Below are 18,086 nucleotides of genomic sequence, written 5' to 3' on the forward strand. Positions count from 1 at the left end.
TCTTTCTCAGAAATGCTTCATTAGGCAATTTCATCATAGTGCCAGTAACATAGAGTGAGCTTACATAAACCTAAATGGCAGAGCCTACTATACACCAGGGCTATACGTTCTAGTCTATTGCTCCTAGACTATAAACCTGTACAGCATGCTACTGTGCTGAATACTGTAGGTAACTGTAACACAACAGTAAGCATTTGTGTATCTAAACATAGAAAAGGTACAGTAGGCCCGGTGCAGTGGTTCACACCTGTAATCCCAACACTTTGGGAGGCCAAGGCGGGTGGATCATGAGGTCAAGAGTTCAAGACCAGCCTGACCAATATGGTGAAACCCCATCTCTACTAAAAATACAAAAATTAGCTGGGCGTGGTGGCACACATCTGTAGTCCCAACTACTTGGGAGGCTGAGGCAGGAGAATTGCTGGAACCTGGGAGGCAGAGGTTGCAGTGAGCCAAGATCATGCCACTGCACTCCAGCCTGGGCGACAGAGTGAGATTCCGTCTCAAAAAAAAAAATACAGTAAACATAAGATATAAAACAAAAAATGATATATCTATATAGAGGGCTTACCAGGCTTGCAGCACTGGAAGCTGCCCTGAGTGAGCTAGCAAGAGAGTGATGAGTGAATGTGTTACTACTGTACACTTAGCATACACTAAATGCATTTTTTAATTCTGTTTATAATCAGCACATAATAATTGTACATGTTTATGGGTACCTGTAATGTCTTAATACATATGTACATTGCATAATGATCAAATCAGTATAGTGAGCATGTCCATCACCCAAATCTTTATAATTTCTTTGTGGTAGTTACATTCAAGATCTTCCATTTTCTAGCTATCTTGAAATAGGCAATACAGGCCGGGCACAGGGGCTTACGCCTGTAATCCCAACACTTTGGGAGGCCAAGGCGGGCGGATCGCCTGAGGTCAGCAGTTGGAGACCAGTCTGACTAACACGGTGAAACCCCATCTCTACTAAAAATACAAAAATTAGCTGGTCATGGTGGTGGGCACCTGTAATCTCAGCTACTAAGGAGGCTGAAGCAGGAGAATCATTTAAACCCAGGAGGCAGAGGTTGTGGTGAGCTGAGATAGCACCATTATACTCCAGCCTGGGTGACAGAGTGAGACTCCATCTCAAAAATAAATAAATAAATAAATAAATAAATAAATAAATAAATAAATACAGATGAAGATTTGTTCGCCTGCCCCATTGCTCACCTCCTGCTGTGTGGCCCAGTCCCTAACAGGCCACAGACCAGTACCAGTCCATGGCCTTGGAGTTGGGACCCCTGCCCTAGTTCATGTTATTTTATTACAGAAGACCTAAGAAAATAATATAGTATCCAATTAGAGAGACTTGAAATGGAAAGGATGTTCCTAAAAGAAGCCTAATTGAAATGACGATGGGAAGAGAGAGGAGGAAACACCCACCCTTTGCAAACCATATAAATGATAAAGGGTTAATAACCAAAATATAAAATAAACTCCTACAACTCCACAGCCAAGAAACAACTCGATTGCAAAATCGATTAAAAACTTGAATAGAAATTTATCCAATGACATGCAAAAAGCCAAGAGATATATGAAAAAATGCACATCACTAATCATCAGGGAAATGAAAATCAAACCACAATGAGGCCAGGCGCAGTGGCTCATGCCTGTAATCCCAGCACTTTGGGAGGCTGAGGTGGGTGGATCACTTGAGGTCAGGAGATCAAGACCAGCCTGGCCAACATGGTGAAACCCCGTCCCTACTAAAAATACAAAAATTAAAAATTAGCACGCACCTGTAATCCCAGCTACTCAAGAGACTGAGACAGGAGGCTTGCTTGAACCTGGGAAGCGGAGGTTGCAGTGAGCGGAGATCGCACCTCTGTACTCCAGCCTGGGAGACAGAGCAAAAATAAATAAATAAATAAATAAATAAACAAACAAACAAACCTCACTCTTTTCCTCACCTAAGAGCAGGTCCCCGAGCAGATACTGAAGATGCCTCAACCCATAGCCCCTTGGTTCACCTCTGATTTCACCTTACAGCAGCAGTGGGCAATTTCACATATGCTGGTGGAAGCCCCGCTACTTCTGTCTTTGCTGTCTGGACATCTTCTCCAGCACCGTGGGAGTGTGCTCAGCAGGGGATTTAACATCCCCAAGTACCACCCTCAACAAATAAAGGAGTCAATGGTAAATACCCACATACCTCTTCCCTCAACGGAATAATTCTGAAGGTGCAGTCTATGTGATACCCCAGAGAGTTCCTCCAGCAGGATGGAGCCCTGTTTCCTACAAACGGAATATAATGTGTTTATTAACATACTTTATTTCCTGCTTCATTTTCCCCACTTCTGGGACCAAATAAACCATCTGCGCCCAAGTGCTTTATGATTAGAGCCTGTTTTGAACCCAAATCAAGACTATCAGTTCCCCTGAGCACAGTGGCTCATGCCTGTAATCCCAGCAATGTGGGAAGCTGAGAAAGGAGGTCTAGACTAGCCTGGACAACATAGCAAGACCTCATTTCTACCAAAAAAAATTGTAATTAGCCTGTCATGGTGGCACACACCTGTAGTCCTAGCTACTTGGGAGGCTGAGGTGGGAGGTTCACCTGAGCTCAGGAGTTCAAGGCTGTAGTAAGCTATGATGGCACTCACAGCCTGGGTGACAGAGCAGGACCGTCTCAAAAATAAATAAACCAAACACCACATGTTCTCACTTATAAGTGGGGGCTGAACAATGAGAGCACATGGACACAGGGAGGGGAAGAACACTCACTGGGGCCTGTTGGGGGAGGGCAGGGTGGGGAGAGCATTAAGGAAAAGAGCTAATGTATGCTGGGCTCAATACCTAGGTGATGGGTTGATGGGTACAGCAAACCACCATGGTACACATTTACCTGTGTAACAAATCTGCACATCCTGCACATGTACCCTGGAACATAAAAACATAATAATATTTTGAAAAAACTCTATCAAAAAATAAATAAATAGGATTCTATTTATTCTGCTCTAAAGACCCATGCACATGTATGTTTATTGCAGCACTATTCACAATAGCAAAGACTTAGAACCAACCCAAATGCCCATCAGTGATAGACTGGATAAAGAAAATGTGGCACATACACACCATGGAATACTTTCCAGCCATAAAAAACAATGAGTTCATGTCCTTTGCAGGAACATGGATGAAGCTGGAAACCATCATTCTCAGCAAACTAACACAGGAACAGAAAACCAAACACCACATGTTCTCACTCATAAGTGGGAGTTGAACAATGAGAACACATGGACACAGGGAAGGGAACATCACACACCGCGGCCTGTCAGGTGGTGGGGGGCAAGGGAAGGAAGAGCATTAGGACAAATATCTAATGCACACAGGGCTTAAAACCTAGATGATGGGTTGATAGGTGCAGCAAACCACCATGGCACATGTATACTTACGTAACAAACCTGCACGTTCAGCACATGTATCCCAGAACTTAAAGTAAAATAATAAATAACTAAGTACATATAAAAATTTAAAAGACTGTCCATTCTACTTGACCACTGCCCCATCAGGAGCCCTTGACCGTTGCCAGAATTCAGGAATCCCCATCTCTCCTAGATTCTAATCAAGGAAGAAAATCAGGGACTGTATAAAAACCTTTTAGGTGTTGGATTTTAAAAAAAGCATTTGTGCTTGGAAGAATAGGTGGAGAGTGGCTGAAGCCCAAGATGCTGAGAGAAGAAATCTGGACCTCACTCCTAGAGAGGATAGAATGAAGTAGACCACCCCCTTCTTCCTCCCTCCCAATGTTCATTGATGGTTTCCTGGTACCAGACTCGTTGCCACATAAAGACTCTAAGATTTTCCCAAAGCGATCAGCATTGGACTCCAAACCAACATGACTAGAAAACTGGACTCTGGGAGTGTATAACTGGCCCCGCCTCATACCAATTTCCCAGGGGGGAAAATGTTATTTTTGATAACATTTTCTATAGAGTCATATCAAAAAGAAAGGCTTTTTTCTTCCTGAATATATCTTTTATTCCTCCTTATCTCTCTTCACTCTTCCTTCTATAACTGGTTTCAGAATTCCCAGGAGAGTTCGGATGGGAGACACCAATGTCCTACCTACCATGGCTTTGGGCAAAATAATTTTTTTCAGAACCACGGACAGTGGCAAAAGTTTGTTCACCCAGTGGGACTTTTTTTTTTTTTTTTTTTTTGAGGTGGAGTCTTGATCTGTCACCCAGGCTGGAGTGCAGTGGCACAATCTCGGCTCACTGCAATCTTCGCCTCCCAGGTTCAAGTGATTCTCCTGCCTCAGCCTCCCAAGTAGCTAGGATTACAGATGCCCACCCACCACACCCAGCTAATTTTTGTACTTTTAGTAGAGACTGGGTTTCACCATTTTTCCCAGGCTGGTCTCGAACTCCTGACCTCAAGTGATCCGCCCGCCTCAGCCTCCCAAAGTGCTGGGATTACAGGTGTGAGCCACCATGTCTGGCCACCTTATGGACTTTTTAGCTGGGTTTTTCCCCAACCTTTGGGCTCAAATTGATTTTTTTTGGGGGGGGGGGACAAGGTCTCACTCTGTCACCCAGGCTGGAGTGCAGTGGCATGATCTCAACTTGCTGCAAACTTCACCTCCCGGGCTCAAGGGATCCTCCCACCTCAGCCTCCTGAGTAGCTGGGACTATAGGCACGTCCAGCTAATTTTGTATTTTTAGTAGAGACAGGGTTTCACCATGTTGGCCGGGCTGGTCTCAAACTCCTGAGCTAAACTGATCCACCTGCCTCGGCCTCCCAAAGTGCTAGGATTACAGGTGTGAACCACCATGCCCAGCCTCTGAAAATAATTTTAATTTAAAAAAAATAATGACAGTGGGATTGGCACCTACTCATATCCCCATATGTCCAACACGAAGTTGGTCTGCCTTGTTCTTGCTTTGAAGCTGACCTCCCCACAGAGTTACGATCCAAGAGCCAACAGTCCAACAGCCAATATTATTAGGGAAAGTAATTCTAATATTTACTAAAGCCCCTAGGAGAATTTCAACAAGTATCCTACACACGTTCTGTGTGGCTGATAGGAAGGATTTTTTTTTTTTAAAGATAGGATCTCACTCCGTTGCCCAGGTTGGAATGCAGTGGTGCGATCACAGCTCACTGCAGCCTCGACCTCCAGGGCTCAAGTGATCCTCCCACCTCAGCCTCCTGGGTAACTGGGACCACGGGCATGTGCCACCAATCCTGGCTAATTTTTTTAAATTTTTTGTAGATATAAGGTCTTGCTGTGTTGCCCAAGCTGGTCTCAAACTTCTAGGCTCAAGGGATTCTCCAACCTTGGCCTCCCAAGTAGCTAGGATTATAGGCATGAGCCACCGTGTCCAACTCCAGTGCCAAGCAGGTGATCAAGAAGTGTTTGATAGGCCGGGTGCAGTGGCTCACACCTATAATCCCAGCACTTTGGGAGACCGAGGAGGGCAGATCACTTGAGGTTTGAGATCAGTCTTTCCAACATGGTGAAACCCTGTCTCTACTAAAAATACAAAGACTAGCTGGGCATGGTGGTGGGCACCAGTAATTCCAGCTACTCAAGAGGCTGAGGAGGGAGAATTGCTAGAACCCAGGAGGTGGAGGTTGCAGTGAGCCGAGATTGCTCCACTGTGCTCCAGGCTGGGTGAAAGAGTGACACTCCATCTCAAAAAAAAGTGTTTGATAAATGTATTTATTTAATACCGATTTATTGATCGATTGATACTCTTCGGAGCTTTCCTTAATGAGCCAGTTTCTTCCATAATGCAATGAATGAAAGGACCTCTCAGATTCAGGCATCTGAGTGCCCTACTGGAGTCTGGGACCCCCCAGACCTCTCTGCCTGGGAGCTTCCATGAAGCTCAGCCTGAGCTGGAAGGAGACCGTAGGGAGATGTCCTAGTGAGAGTGAATCCCTAGTCACTGTTTCCTCTTCTTACCCACTCCATGATCCCAAAGCACACCCATCCCCAAAAAACAGGTCACATGTGGCAGAGGAGAAACAAAATAATTAGCATCCGCTTCCTTAACAAGGAGCTATGGGGACGAAGTCTCCTAGAGTCCCCAGACTATAAATGCCCTGCTGTTCCCCTGGCTCCCCCACTCACCTGCAGAGTCTGGGGGCGGGGGGGTACACATATGAATCCTTCCCATAGACATCAGGCTAACCCCAGCGATCACAGGTGAGTAGCCCCCATGCCCTTCCTAGGGGTTTAGTGCTGACCTCGGGACCCTCTAGCAGTTGGTGGAGAAGGAGGCTTCCCAGGACCCTCCCCTTGGTGATGCCATCCTGGTGAGCAGGTGAGGGATGGGGAAGGGATTGAGCTGAGGGTGGGGGTGGAGGGTTGTGGGAGAGGAATCTGTCTCCTTCCTGGAGGCCGAGAGAGAGAGAAGAGACTGAGACCAAGTCTAGACTCTCTGAGTGGACAAAGCACGCAGACGGCAGACCCTCTGTGGCAGGATATGTGGAGGAAAAGCACTGAGGGTCTGCAGCTGCGGGACACCTGCACAGATAGGAGAGGTCTTGAAAAACAAGTTTCTCCAATGCAGCAGCTCCCCAAGTGTGGTCCCTGGGCTAGAAGCCCCAGCATCCTCTGGAAACTGTCTAGAAGTGCTGGTTCTTAACACCAGACACTTCAGGGAAAGGGCTTAGCTTTTTGTGTACGATGAGTTTGGGAGCGGGGGGAGGGGGCAGGGGGGATTGTTTTGTTTGTTTGTTCTTTCTGTTTCTGAGACAGGGTCTCGCTCTGTTGCCCAGTCTGGAGTGCAGTGGCATTATCATAGCTCATCGCAGCCTCGACCTCCCAAGCTCAAGTGATCCTCCCTCCTCAGCCTCCCGAGTACCTGGGATAACAGATACATACCACCATTCCTGGCTAATTTTATTTTCGTAGAGGCAGGGATCTTCCTATGTTGCCCAGGATGGTCTCACACTCCCGGGCTCAAGAGATCCTCCTACCTTGGCCCCCCAAGCAGCTGGGACTAACAGGTGTGTGCCACCATGCCCAGCTAATTTTTTATTTTGTAGAGATGGGGGTCTCACTATGTTGCCCAGGTTGGTCTCTAACTCCTGGACTCAAGGGATTCTCCCACTTCAGCCTTCTGAGTAGCTGGGACTATGGATGCATGCCACCATGCCCAGCAAATTGTTTTATTTTTTGTAGATCCAGGGCGGGATGGGGGGTGGGGTGGCCTCACTTTGTTTGCCAGGCTGGTCTTGAACTCCTGGCCTCAAGCAATTCTCCCACTTCAGCCTCCCAAAGTGCTGGGATTACAGGTGTGAGCCACCATGCCTGGCCCGCTTTTTGTGTTTTAACAAGCCCTCCAGGTGACCCTGAAGCGTGCTCAAGGTTGAGGACCGCTGCTCTATGCAACCCAAGTCAATGACTGAGGACTGTTACAAATATGTTGCCAGGAAGGGAATCGCAGTATTCCATGCAGCCTAGAGAAAACCAAGCATTGCATTCAAAAACCTCAAGTCCAACACTAAAAAGCCTCAAAAAGTTAACATAGGGCTTTGCTGAAGGCCTCTTGGGGTTACCAAGGAGATTATGCTGCTAACCTTCCTAAAAACCCCTTTCATCGGCTGGGCGCTGAAATGATGAGATTACTGGGCTCACGCCTGTAATCTCAGTACTTTGGGAGGCCAAGGTGGGCGGATCACCGGGTCAGGAGTTCAAGACCAGCCTGGCCAACAGGCTTAGTAGAGGCGAAACCCCGTCTCCACTAAAAATACAAAAATTAATCGGGCGTGGTGATGCACACCTGTAATCCCAGCTATTCGGGTGCTGAGGCACAAGAATCACTTGAACCCAGGAGACGGATGTTGCAGTGAGCCGAGATTGTGCCACTGTACTCTAGCCTGGGTGACAGAGTGAGACTCTGTCTCGAAAAGAAACACGTGTAAATGCTTGTAATTGAATATTTTTCCCTTGCACGTGTTGACAGCACAGAATTTAGCTTCGAAATGCTCATAAAGAGGTGAGAGTGGCCATTCTTAGGGAGGCAGTGGAGTATGAGAGAGTGAAAATAAGTCTAAATTCAAAGGCGAGATCAGGCACTTGCAAGCTGAGTGCCCCTGGCAGCTCGCTCAGCCCCAGTCTGCTCACTGTAAATTGTAGCTAACACAATCTCCCTGTGGCAGTTATTGTAAGACCTATGCATTAAGAAACTGGCTCCTGGCTGGCCGCAGTGGCTCACGCCTGTAATCCCAGCACTTTGAGAGATCAAGCCGGGCAGATGATGAGGTCAGGAGTTCAAGACCAGTCTGACAAATACGGTGAAACCCCATCTCTACTAAAAATACAAAAATTAGCCATGTGTGGTGGTGCTCGCCTGTCATCCCAGCTACTCAGGAGGCTGAGGCAGGAGAATCGCTTGAACCCAGGAGGCGGAGGTTGCAGTGAGCCAAGATTGCGCCACTGCACTCCAGCCTGGGTGACAGAGTAAGACTCCATCTCAAAAAAGAAAAGAAAGAAAGAAACTGGCTCCTCATCAGGATAAATAGCTAATGCATGCTGGGCTTAATACCGAGGTGATGGCTTGATAGGTGCAGCAAACCACTATGGCACACGTTTACCTATGTAACAAACCTGCATGTCCTGCACATGTATCCTGGAACTTAAAATAAAATTATAAAATTAAATAAAATAAAAATCATGCTGAGCAGCCAATAGCTGGGGGAAAAGAAGAAAGAAACTGGCTCCTAAGAAGGTTTAACCCATTACAGATATCATTATTGCTGAGGGCAAAATAAAAACACCTGTCCCAGCTACTAGGAAGGCTGAGGTGGGAGGAACACCTGAGCTCAGGAGGTACAGGCTGCAGTGAGCTGTGATTGTGCCACCGCACTGCAGCCTGGGTGACAGAGTGAGACCCTGTCTCAAATTAAATTAAATTAAATTAAATTAAATAGATCTTGTATTCGATGATTTTGCCTAACTGTAGGCTAACGTAAGTGTTCTGAGCACATTTAAGGTGGGCTAGGCTAAGCTGTGATGTTTGGTAGGTTAGGTATGTTCAATGCATTTTTGACTTATATATATATATATTTTTTTTTGAGACAGAGTTTCGCTCTTGTTGCCAAGGCTGGAGTACAGTGGCTCAATCTCAGCCCACTGCAACTTCTGCCTCCCGGGTTCAAGCGATTCTCCTGCCTCAGCCTCCCAAGTAGCTGGGATTACAGGCATGCACCACAACGCCTAGCTAATTTTGTATTTTCAGTAGAGACGGGGTTTCACCTTGTTGGCCAGGCTGACCTCTCAAACTCCTGACCTCAGGTGATCCCCCTGCCTCGGCCTCCCAAAGTGCTGGGATTATAAGCATGAGCCACCACGCCAGGCCTGACTTATGACATTTTCAATGTATGACCCCATTATCAGCCTCAGAACATCTGTACCTATCATTTCTTGGTGGTGAGAACATAAAATTGACTCTGAGTTTCTCTGGTATACAATGCATTGTTATTAACTATAGTCACTATGCTGTACAATAGATCTCTTGATTTATGCCTCCCATCTAATTGAAATTTTGTATTCTTTGATCAATATCTCCCTAACACCCACCTCCCTCCCCCAGCCTCTGGTAGCCACCATTCTACTCTGCTTCTATGAGATTGGCCATTTTAAATTCCACATATAAGTGAGACCATGTGGTATCTGTCTTTCTGTACCTGGCTATTTTATGTAACAGAATGTTCTTCAGCTTCATCTATATGGTTGCAAATGATAGAATTTCCTCTTTTTTCCATGGCTGAATAAATAGTATTCCATTGTATATTCCTACCACATTTTCTTTATCCATTCATCGGTTTTTAACACAAAACTGATGTTAAAAATTACATATTGTTGGTGGAAGGATGAAGGGGAAGGAGGGTGGGGGGGGGAGGAAAGAAAAGAGGGAGATGGCCAGGCGCGGTGCCTCATGCCTGTAATCCCAGCACCTTGGGAGTCCAAGGCGGGTAGATGACTTGAGGTCAGGAGTTGAGACCAGCCTGGCCAACATGGTGAAAACCCGTCTATACTAAAAATACAAAAATTAGCCAGGCATGGTGGTGCGTGCCTGTAATCCCTGCTACTTGGGAGGCTGAGGCACGAGAATCACTTGAACCCAGGAGGCAGAGGTTGTAGTGAGCTGAGATCATGCTACTGAACTCCAGCCTGGGTGACAGAGCAAGATTCTGTCTCAAAAAAAGAAAAAGGAAAAAGAAAACAGGGAGAGAACACAGGAAAGGAAGAGAAGGAAAAACAGAAGATGATCAGGTTCCCTTTACTGTATAGAGTTTTTGTTGAGGTTTGATTCTGCTTGATTTTCTTTTTTTTTGTTTGTTTGAGACAGAATCTTGCTCTATAGCCCAGGCTAGAGAGCAGTGGCACAATCTCGGCTCACTGCAAACTTTGCCTCCCGGGTTCAAGCTATTCACCTGCCTCAGCCTCTAGAGTAGCTGGGATTACAGGCGCCCACGACCACGCCTGACTAATTTTTTTGTATTTTTAGTAGAGACGGGGATTCACCATGTTGGCCAGGCTGGTCTCGAACTCCTGACCTCAAGCAATCTGCCCGCCTCAGCCTCCCAAAGTGCTGGGATTACAGGCGTGGGCCACTTGGTTTTGTTTTCTATGAAGCTTTGCTCCACTGAAGGAAGCAAAAGTGTTTATAGAGAACATCCAAGTTGACTATGAGCGACTCCGTTAGATCCTTGAGACCCTGACTGTCTCAGGCATGAATGACTTGGCTTGAGGAGCAACAGAAGCCCACTGAAGATGGCTTGAGGATAACTGAACACAAAGGAATTTGATGGATTTGATGGAATTTTCACAGAACAGTATAGGTTTCCGTGGGAAGCTGGGACCAGAATGGTATCTCTGACACCTGGCTCTGTGTGGTTTTTCTCCATTTTTGTTCCCACTAGTCACAGACCATACATGGAACCAGAAAACCAAACCGAAATCTCAGAATTCTTCCTCCAGGGACTCTCAGAAAAGCCAGAGCATCAGACCCTCCTCTTCACAATGTTCCTCTCCACATACCTGGTCACCTTCATTGGAAATGCCCTCATTATCCTGGCCATTATCACGGACTCTCACCTCCACACACCCATGTACTTCTTTCTCTTCAACCTCTCACTCGTTGACACCCTATTATCCTCCACCACCGTCCCCAAGATGCTAGCGAACATCCAGACTCAGAGCAGAGCCATCCCCTTTGTGGGCTGCCTCACCCAGATGTATGCCTTCCACCTGTTCGGGACCATGGACAGCTTCCTCCTGGCAGTAATGGCCATCGACCGCTTCGTGGCCATTGTCCACCTGCTGCATTACTTGGTTCTCATGTGCCCCAGTGTCTGTGGGCTGCTGCTGGGAGCATCATGGATGATCACCCACCTCCAGTCTCTCATACACACCTGCCTCATGGCTCAACTGACCTTCTGCACCGGCTCTGAAATCTCCCACTTCTTCTGTGACCTCATGCCCCTGCTGAAGCTCTCCTGCTCAGACACGCACACCAACGAGCTGGTGATCTTTGCTTTTGGCATTGTCATGGGCACCAGCCCACTCTCCTGCATCCTTCTCTCGTACATCCGCATTTTCTGGACAGTCTTTAAGATCCCTTCTACTCGGGGCAAGTGGAAAGCCTTCTCCACCTGTGGCTCACACCTCACTGTGGTGTCACTGTCCTATGGGACCATCTTTGCTGTGTACTTACAGCCCACATCCCCCAGCTCCTCCCAGAAGGACAAGTCAGCCGCCCTAATGTGTGGGGTGGTCATCCCCATGCTCCACCCCTTTATCTACAGCCTACGGAACAAGGACATGAAGGCAGCCCTGGGGAAGCTCATCAGCAAAGTGGCTGTCCCCTGTCCTAGGCCAGAACAGTTATTGGATGTTTATCATGTTCCAGGATCACTGTTGGGTGCTAGGGACACAGAGATGCATCCCCCTACCCTGGAGGAGTTCAGAGTCTAGCTGGGAACAGAGACATGGAATAAATCCTTCCAGTACAACGTGATAAATGTGTCATGAAGAGATGAACAAAGTGTATGAGCACCCAAAGGAAAGGTGTGCATTTTCTCCAGGATTTATCTTCCCCAAAAAGATCAGAATAGCAAGGATCAAAGTGGCCTGAAATTAGCCCTCCTGGAGGATCAGGCTTTTAGGATTGCTATGTGGATAAGAGTAGTTGAAAACAAGAGACGTAGCTACACTCATTTTAGTATTGACAAAGGCCAGGTGTGGAGGCTCAAGCCTGTGATCCCAGCATTTTGGGAGGCCAAGGTGGAAGGATCACTTGAGGCCAGGAGTTTGAGACCAGGCTGGGCAACATACAGAGACCCTATCTCCACACACACACAAAAAATCACTTTAGCAAGACATGGTGGTATACGCCTGTAGTCTCAGCTAATCAGGAGGCTGAGGCAGGCGGATCATTTGAGCCCAGGAGTTCAAGGTTGCAGTGAGCTATGACTGCACCACTGCACTTCAGCAGTTTGGGAAACTGAGCAAGATCTGTCACTCATAGGTAGATAGATAGATAGATAGATAGATAGATAGATAGATAGATAGGATAAGATAAGATAGGTAGATAGGGTGGATAGATATGATATGTAGATAGATAGATAGATAGATAGATAGATACATAGATACATAGATAGATAGGATAGATAGGTAGGTAGGTAGGTAGGTGAACCGATCGATAGATCTATCTATTGACAGACAGATAGATGATTGATTGATAGATAGATGATATAAGTAGATAGATGATAGATGGATAGATAGATAGATGAGATAAGTAGGTAGGTAGGTCAGTCGATCGATTGATCAATCGATCAACAGATAGATGATAGATGGATGGATAGATAGAGATAGAGGAGGTAGGTAGATAGATAGATAGATAGATAGATAGATAGATAGATAGATAGATACAGACAGCCCATGTATTAGCCAGTGTTTCCTAAGTGTTGTGGAAGAACTTTGAAAATATTTGCAAGTGAGATTAGCTCACATGCTGTTCGCTTAGTCAGCCAGCAAGCCTCAGCCTCCTGGGGGGTCTCGAGACCTCCACTTGTAATTATGACTGTGGTTGGGGCTTACTTTCTCAATTCCCAACAGGCTTCCTGTCTCCCCACAACCCCCAGTCAAGGGGACTCTGATGCAGACGGTCCATCAATCGTAGTTTGGGAACACAGACCCTAGCCTAGCTCCAAAATCTATGTGTTTCCTGTGACATTCATCGCCTGACTCTGAACCCAGTATGATTCTACACGCAGGATCAGCCACAGCAGATCAGGTGGCCCAGGGCACTTAAAAAGTTAGTGTTATGGGTTGAACTGTGGCTCCCAAAAAAAGGTACGTGGGAGGCCAGGCGCAGTGGCCCACACCTGTAAACTCTGGCACTTTGGGAGGTTGAGTAGGGAGAATCATTTGAAGCTAGGAGTTCAGGACCAGCCTGAACAACATAGTGAGATCTCATCCCTACAAAAAATAAAAATGAAAAAAGAAAAAATTACCTGGGTGTGGTGGTGTGCACCTGTCATCTTAGTTACTCGGGAGGCTGAGGCAGGAGGACCTCTTGAGCCAAGGAGGTCGAGGCTGCATGAGCTATGTTCCTGCCACTGCACTCCAGCCTGGGAAACAGAGCAAGGCCCTGTCTGCAAAAGTAATAATAATAAAATAAAAAAGATATGTTGAAGTCCTAACCCCGAGGACCTCAGAATGTGACCATATTTGAAGATAGGGTGTTTACAGAGGTCATTAGATTACAGTAAGGTCATTAGGGTGGTCCCTAATCTGATACGACTGGCGTCTTTATGAAAAGGGGAGATTTGGACACAGGCACCCACACACATGGAGACCGCCACATGAAGATGGAGGCAGAGATTGGGGTGATGCTCCTACAAGCCAAGGAATGCCAGGGACTGCCTGCAGACCACCAGAAGCCAGGAGAGGCGTGGAACAGGCTATCCCTCTCAGCCCTCAGAAGGAACCAAGGAATCAAAGCTGCTGACAAGTGATTTATCTTTTTTTTTTTTTTTTTTTTGAGATGGAGTCTCACTCTGTGGACAGGCTGGAGTGCAATGGAGCCATCTCGGCTCACTGCAACCTCCACCTCCCAGGTTCAAGCGATTCTTGTGCCTCAGCCTCCCAAGTAGCTGGGATTACAGGCACCCACCACCACGCCCAGCTAATTTTGTGTTTTTAGTAGAGATGGGATTTCACTATGTTGGCCAGACTGGTCTCAAACTCCTGGCCTCCAGTGATCTGCCCACCTCAACCTCCCAAAGTGCTGGGATTACAGGCGTGGGCCACTGCACCTGGCCCAACACCTTGATCTCGGACTCTTAACCTCCAGAACTGTAAGACAACAAATTTCTGTTGTTTAAGTCACCTAGTTGATGGTACTTTTTAAATTTTTTTTTCTTTTAGAGACAGGCAGGATCTACTGTGTCACCCAGGCTGGAGTACAGTGGTGCAATCATAGCTAAAGTGCAACCTCACCTCAATCTCCTGGGCTCAAGCAATCCTCCTGCCTCAGCCTCCTGAGTAGTTGGGACTACAGGCCCATGCCACTGCAATCAGCTATATATATTTGTAGAGACAGGGTCTCACTATGTTGCCCAGGCTGGTCTCAAACTCCCGGCCTCAAGAGATCTGCCCTCCTCGGCTTCACAAAGTGCTGGGATTGCACGTGTAAACCACCACACTCGGCCTGATTTGTGGTACTTTGTTGCGACATTGCTAGAAAACAAATGCAGTTAGTTTAAGAAATGTCAGCAACCTACAAAACCTACAAAGTGTCCCAGTACATCCTCTCAAGTTTACAATTGACCATGTGTTCTGGCCAAGGGACCCTGGGCTAGAACTGGAGAAAAGGATGAAGGATTTAGATTGCATGGATTCACTTACTGGGTATCAGCATGATGACAATAATGATGATGACAACCGAGATTTATTATCTGAACAGTGCTAACTCCTTTATATGCCCAATCTCAATAAGTGTTAAGGAACACCCCTACAAGGTAGGTGCAGAAGTAATTGTGGTTTTGCCACTGAAAGTAACAGCAGGCCGCGCATGGTGGCTCACACCTGTATTCCCAGCACTTTGGGAGGCCGAGGCGGGCAGATCACAAGGTCAGGAGATCGAGACCACCCTGGCCAACATGGTGAAACCCCCTCTCTACTAAAAATACGAAAATTAGGCCGGGCGCAGTGGCTCACGCCTGTAATCCCAGAACTTTGGGAGGCTGAGGTGGGCGGATCATGAGGTCAGGAGATCAAGACCATCCTGGCTAACATGGTGAAACCCCATCTCTACTAAAAATACAAAAAATTAGCCGGACATGGTGGTGGGCACCTGTAGTCCCAGCTACTCGGGAGGCTGAGGCAGGAGAATGGCCTGAACCCGGGAGGCGGAGCTTGCAGTGAGCCAAGGCCACGCCACTGCACCCCAGCCTGGGTGACAGAGCGATACTCCACCTCAATTTAAAAAAAAATACAAAACTTAGCCAGGCGTGGTGGCGCACACCTGTAGTCCCAGCTACTTGGGAGGCTGAGGCAGGAGAATGGCATGAACCTGGGAGGCGGAGGTTGCAGTGAGCTGAGATCGCGCCACTGCACTCCAGCCTAGCGACAGAGACTCCATCTCAAAAAAAAAAAGAAAGAAAGTAATGGCAAACAGCAATTACTTTTGCACCAACCTAATAGTATAACACTTTTTTTCACAGAGGGGAAAGTTAAAGCTTGAAAGGTAAAGCTGGCAATAAGTGGTAGCCAAGGTTCAAACATCGAACCCGTCCTAGAGGGCCAGACTTTGATGAGAACATGATGTTGTTTAGAATTCAGAGTCCAGAGAAGAAACCTGCAGATTACAGCCCAAGGCCAAATACTGCCTGTGATCTGTTTTTACATGGCCTGCAGAGCTAAGAAGTTTTAACATTTTTAAATGGTTGGGAAAAAAATAAAAGAACAATATTGCCGGGCACAGTGGCTCACACCTATAATCCCAGCGCTTTGGGAGGCCAAGGTGTGCGGATCACCTGAGGTCAGGAGTTCGAGACCAGCCTGGCCAACATGGTGAAACCCCATCTCTACTCAAAATCCAAAATTTTCCAGGTGTGGTGATGGGCACCTGTAATCCCAGCTACTTGGGACGCTGAGGCAGGAGAATCACTTGAACCCAGGAGGCGGAGGTTTTAGTGAGTCAAGATGGTGCCATGGCACTCCAGCCTGGGTGATAGAGCAAGACTCCATCAAGAAGAAGAAGGAGGAGGAGGAGAAGGGGGAGGGGGAGGAGAAGGGGGAGGAGGAGGAGGAGGGGAGGAGGGAGGGGGAGGAGGAAGATGGGGAGGGGGAGGGGGAAGAGGAGGGGAGGGGGGAGGGGGAAGAGGAGGGGAGGAGGGAGGGGGAAGAGGAAAAAGGGGAGGGGGAGAAGAAGGAGGGGCAGGAGGAGGGAGGGGGAGGGGGAGGAGGGGGAAGGGCAGGAGGGAGGAGGGGGAGGGGGAGGAGGGGGAGGAGAAAGAAGGGGAGGGGAGGAGGGGGAGGGGAGGGAGAGGAGGAGGAGGGGGGAAGAGGAGGGAGAGGAGGAAGAGGAGGAGGGGGAGGGGGAGGAGAAGGAGGGGCAGGAGGAGGGAGGGGGAGGGGGAGGAGAAGGAGGGGCAGGAGGAGGGAGGAGGAGGGGGACGAGAAGGAGGGGCAGGAGGAGGGAGGGGGAGGGGGAGGAGGGGGAGGGGAGGAGGGGGGAAGAGGGGGGAGGAGGAGGGGTGAAGAGGAGGCGGAGGAGGAAGAGGAGGAGGGGGAGGGGGAGGAGAAGGAGGGGCAGGAGGAGGGAGGGGGAGGGAGAGGATGGGGAGGGGAGGGGGAGGGGAGGAGGCGGAGGGGAGGGGGAGGGGGAGGAGGCAGAGAGGAGGGGGAGGGAAGGGAGGGGGAGGGACGGGGAGGACTACTTCTTCTGGAATAGAATAGATTCTGGATACTAGAAAAAGAAAAAGGAAAAAAATTAATTTTAAAAAAGAAGATTCTATGACAGATTAAAAGTATATGAAATTCTGGCTGGGTACAGTGGCTCATGCCTATCATCCCAGGGCTATGGAAGGCTGGAGGGGGAGGATCACTAGAGTCCAGGAGTTTGAGACCAGCCTGGGCAACACAGTGAAATCCCATCTCTATAAAAATTTAAAAATTCACCAGGTGCAGTGGTGTGCACCTGTAATCCCAGCTACGCATCAGGCTGAGGCTAGAGGATCGCACACCCAGAAGTTCGAGGCTGCAGTGAGCTGTGATTGCACCACTACACTTCAGCCTGAGCAACAGAGCGAAACCCTGTCTCAAAAAAAAAAAACAAAAAACTGTTTGTCCCTTTACCAAGCACGTTTAATGACTTATTTTCTACAGAAAAACTGGAGCCTGCTACCCAAAGTGATACATGAACCATAAGAATCATCGTGCTTGTTAGAATGAAGGCTCATACTCTATCCCATACCTACTGATCATAATTCCCCAGGACATTCATATGATCCTTAAAGTTTGAACATCACTGCAGGCAGGTGCAGTGGAGGGCACCTGAAGTCCCAGCTATTCAGTAGGCTGAACGGAGGATCGCTTGAGCCCTGGAGTGCGAGTCCAGCCTGGGCAGAATAATGAGACCGTTGTCTTTAAGAAAAAAAGAAAAGAAAAAAAGGAGGCCGGGCACAGTGGCTCACGCCTGTAATCCCAGCATTTTGGGAGGCTGAGGCGGGCGGATCACGAGGTCAGGAGATCGAGACCATGCTGGCTAACACGGTGAAACCCCGTCTGTTCTAAAAATACAAAAAAAAAATTAGCCGGGCGTGGTGGCGGGTGCCTGTAGTCCCAGCTACTCAGGAGGCTGAGGCAGGAGAATGGCGTGAACCCGGGAGGCGGAGTTTGCAGTGAGCCGAGATCGCGCCACTGCACTCCAGCCTGGGTGACAGAGCGAGACTCTGTCTCAAAAAAAAAAAAAAAGTTTGTAATTTAAAAGTTTGAGCATCACTGGGCTAGATGGGGGTCCTGTAGATAACCGGGACCCAAATAGGCTTTCGGTACAGAG

At 47.9% G+C, this 18,086-nt stretch overlaps 1 protein-coding gene across 1 annotated transcript; it reads left to right on the top strand.

Annotated features, from left to right (window-relative positions):
- Positions 1 to 10,951: 10,951 nt before the first annotated feature.
- Positions 10,952 to 11,992, top strand: LOC107969623 (olfactory receptor 1I1). Its single transcript, XM_009434907.2, has one exon. The coding sequence runs from the start codon at positions 10,952 to 10,954 to the stop codon at positions 11,990 to 11,992; it is 1,041 nt and encodes a 346-aa protein (XP_009433182.2).
- Positions 11,993 to 18,086: the final 6,094 nt, after the last annotated feature.

The sequence above is a fragment of the Pan troglodytes genome, chromosome 20 (assembly GCF_028858775.2).
Source record: "Pan troglodytes isolate AG18354 chromosome 20, NHGRI_mPanTro3-v2.0_pri, whole genome shotgun sequence".
NCBI classification, from domain to species: Eukaryota; Metazoa; Chordata; class Mammalia; order Primates; family Hominidae; genus Pan; species Pan troglodytes.